Source organism: Rhinopithecus bieti, unplaced genomic scaffold (genome assembly GCF_001698545.2).
Source record: "Rhinopithecus bieti isolate Rb0 unplaced genomic scaffold, ASM169854v2 scaffold_23405, whole genome shotgun sequence".
Lineage (NCBI taxonomy): Eukaryota > Metazoa > Chordata > Mammalia > Primates > Cercopithecidae > Rhinopithecus > Rhinopithecus bieti.
The window spans coordinates 2,911,980-2,916,209 of NW_016811519.1; the positions used below are offsets into that span (position 1 = coordinate 2,911,980).

At 33.3% G+C, this 4,230-nt stretch overlaps 1 protein-coding gene across 1 annotated transcript in view; it reads right to left on the minus strand.

Annotated features, from left to right (window-relative positions):
• The window catches only part of CFAP54 (cilia and flagella associated protein 54), a 374,000-nt gene that overhangs the window by 302,811 nt on the left and 66,959 nt on the right, over window positions 1–4,230 (minus strand). The window contains 1 exon segment of the mRNA XM_017893969.1: window positions 3,592–3,715. Coding sequence (XP_017749458.1) covers window positions 3,592–3,715 — 124 coding nt within the window.

Sequence of the window (4,230 nt, forward strand, 5' to 3'; positions counted from 1 at the left end):
TGTGTGTGTGTGTGTGTGTGTGTGTGTGTGTGTGTGTGTGTGTGTGTATTTCTTAGCTCTAGCTACTAAAAGGAGCCATTGACATCCCAATAGCAATGAGCACTCTTAGCTTACAGATCTTGGTTTCTAAATACCATTTTCTACCAAAAGGTACCAAATATCATTGGAAAAATAGATTATTCCAGATCTGGGGGTAGGGAAAGCAAAAGATAGGTCTAGAATATTTTGTTGTAGAGAAAGCAAAAAAAAACTCAAAGAATAATGGGGACTATATTAGTGTGTTTTCATGCTGCTGATAGAGACATACCTGAGACTGGGTAATTTATACAGGAAAAAGGATTTAATGGACTTACAGTTCCATGTGGCTAGTGAAGCCTCACAATCATGGCAGAAGGCAAAGAGGAGCAAGTCACATCTTACATGGATGGCAGCAGGCAGAGAGAGAACTTGTGGAGGGGAACTCCTCTTTATAAAACCATCAGATCTTGTGAGACTTATTCAGTATCATGAGAACAGCACGGGAAAGACTTGCCCCCATTATTCAATTACCTCCAACCAGGTCCCTCCCACAACATGTGGGAATTCAAGATGAGATTCAGGTGGGGACACAGCCAAACCGTATCAGGGACATATCAAAGGAACACAGGATCCAGTATGAAGGGCCTCCCTCCCACTGGCAAAATGTATGACTTTAAGCATCACAAAGAACAATAATGGCAAGTGACTTTAACAGATTAGTAAAAAAGGAATCTGATCCATACTGTTACTCAAAAAATTAAAAGAGGCAAAGTGGGGACAGCTCTTGTTTACAGAAGAATGTTACCAAATAAATCTAGAAGGAATAATTCAATTAGAAAATCATCACGTACAAACACTGTAACAATTAATTCAGGAAGGTTCACCAATGGAGAGTAAGATCATCGGGTGAAAGTCTGTTGGGGAACAGGATATTCATTCCTACATCACCAACAGCACCAATTAGTTTTTCACTACAAAGGGGAGAGGGACATTTATAATGCAGAGATCTGGCAGACATCAGCTTAATAAAACGACAGCACTTTGCCTCACCAATGATAAAACAAATGGCCAATGTGTGCAATCTAATGTGATACAATGGGGTATAAACAGCATCACCTGTATGGTCATGAGGAAACTACTATGAAAGATCACATTGTGGAACATGTCTTCAAAAATATCAATGTTATGAAAGAAAAAAAAGAAGTTGGAGGAGTTATTCTAGATTAAGGAAGAATACGACAACCAAATGTAATAAGTGATTTTTGATTATTTCCTAGATCATTTTAAATAAAACCCATTTTCCCCAAAAAGGATATTTGGGAACAATTATGGCAATCTGAAAATTGGATGCATAATAGAGCATGTTCTCAGACATACGTGAAAGCTAAAAAATAAAGTTTATCTCATGGAGGTAGAGAGTCGAATGATGGTTACCAGAGGCTGGGAAGGGATTGGGGGTGGGGGGATAATGAGAGATTGCTTAATGAGTACAAATATATTGTTAAATGGAAGAAAAAAGTTCTAGTGTTCAATAGGACAATAGGGTGGCTATAGTTAACAATAATTTATCTTACATTTCAAAATAGCTAGAAGATTTGAGATGTTCTCAACACAAATAACTGATAAATGTTTGAGATGATAAATATTCTAATTACCCTGGGTTGAGTTTTGTACATTGTATGCACATGCTAAATTTTGCATGTATCCCATAAATATGTATAATTATTATATGCCAATTAAAAATATAAAACTATAAAACATTTAGAAGAAAATGTAAGAAAATCTTCATGATCGGGGGTTAGGTAAGGAGTTCTTAGACAAGACACCAAAATCACATTATATAAAAGTAAACAAATGATCAATTGGATGCTGAAAAATAATTGACTGTATAATCAGTAATATTATCGTATCAGTGTTAGCTTTCTTCAGAGTGATAATGGTATTATGGTTATTTAAGAGAATGCCCTCGTCATTAGGTGATAAATACTAAAGTTTTCAGGGCTAAAATATATCATAATGTCTGCGACTTCTCAGCGTATGGATATGTGCATGTATATGTATATATCTCTACACACACATAATATATTGATATCATAGGTATATACATCTATAGATGTATATACATAGATGTACAAATATATGTATTTATATGTGCATGTAAAGAGAAAGACAATAAATGTGGCAAAATGTCGTGACTGGTGGATTTAGGTGAAGGTTATGTGGATGGTCACTACACTATTCTTTCAACTTTCTGAAGGCTCAAAAATTGTTAAACAAAAAGTTGAGGAAACAGTTTACCACAGTTAATTTGGTTTTATCCATATGGATATCCAATTATCCAATGAATATGAGGTATTCTATCACTTTGAAATAAACCTTGAATTACATTAGAGCAAGATCCCCTACACTCACCTGATTTTTTTTCCTTCAGGAATGTCTTAGCTATTTATGTCTTCTACCTACATTTTGTAAAAAGATTGTAAAGATCTACCAAGAACAAATCCTACTGGAATTTTTACTGAAACTGCATTGAGTCTATAGATCCATTTGAAGAAAACTGAAATCAGAATAATCTTTCTGATTATTTCGTCTTCTTATCAATAAACACAATCTACCTTCATTTATATTGTTCTTTAACATTTTTCAGTAAAGTCTTAAAATTTTTTGCATACTTGTAGCTCTTTGGTTAGATTGGATCCCTTGGTACCTTACAGTTTTATTGATAAAAAAAAAAAGTTGTCTTTTATTATATTTGCTAACTGCTTGTTGCTGTCCTATAGAAATTACATATTATATATTACATGTTATATATTATATATTATTATTTTTGTATATACTGATAGTTTCTTTTGCATTTTCTAGGTAGACAATCACATAATCTGGAAATAACAGTTTTGTTTCTTCTTTTCTAATGCTTATATCTTTATTTTTCTTATCTTCTTGCATTGGCTAGAATTCAGTATAAATATTTTTTCATCTTCCTGCACTAATCAGCAGTGTGTCTACATTGCCCACTCTTAAATTAACCAGGATTTGAATAAATCTGTGTAGCTCTACATATAATATGATTTGAATGCTTTACACACCCCTTCCAGGAACTCATCCCTTTCTTATTCGATATAGATATTTCTGTGTGCCCATAATACTTTGAGCCCACCCCTATTACAAAATGTATCAATCTCAATTGATATAGTTGGCTTACTTATCTAGAAGCTCAAAAGTAGAGACTGTCTTATTTGTACCTAGCCTAATACAATGCCTGGATTTTAGTAGGTACTCAATAAATATTTGCTTGGTTGAATTAACAAAACTTAATTTACTATAACACAAACAAACATAATTAATTAAACTTTTAAGATCTTCTTAAAACTAACTGATTTAATATGCAAAGTGTAAAGCAATAAGGAAAGATTTAATCATGTTTTTATTGATATTAATTAGGAAAGTAGAAAAAAATGAAATTTATCTGAAAATGTCAGTCAACAAGAACACAGTTTTCAAATTAAATTGATTCTGTACTGGAGTCTGACTTAAAATTGATTCAGAATAGTTACTTGCTTTAATGACTACTACCTTGCAATTTGTCCAGAAGCACAACAGCTATTCGATGCTGAGCTTGAATTAGTTCAAGATGCAAATCCATCATGAAACTATTTGAGGCAAGTTTGTAAGTATCTCCATCTACATGGTGGGTACGCTTTGGTCCAACAGAGTTGAAATAAAAAGAAATATGGTTATCAAAACACACAAAAATAGCTATACACTATTATCACTCAAGTTATCATCTTATTTTTAACCATTACATCCTGCTCACTTCTTAGCCCTTTGCAGTTAGCTTAAACACTAATAAATATGCTCTTAGAATTCATCAGTGTCCTCTTCATTAACAAATTCAAAGACTCCTCACTCTCCTAGATCACTTCTGGGAAGAGGGAAATATATTTCTGGCCTATGAGCGGTAAGCCACCACAAGTCATGCTTTAATTACCTACTTTCAAGGCCAGTCCTCTTCCCAGTTAAGTAAAACTTCAATCTAATTTAAGACTTTTCCATTCTTACCTTGGCATAGCAGTGGTCAATTACTGATGATCCATTTGGCAAAGAGGTTAACATGCAATTCAAATTTATTCCACCGATTGCTTTGTCAAGAAGTTTATAAGCAAAAGTAACTGTTCCACAGGATTTTCTAAAATAATTTTATAAATAAAAAAG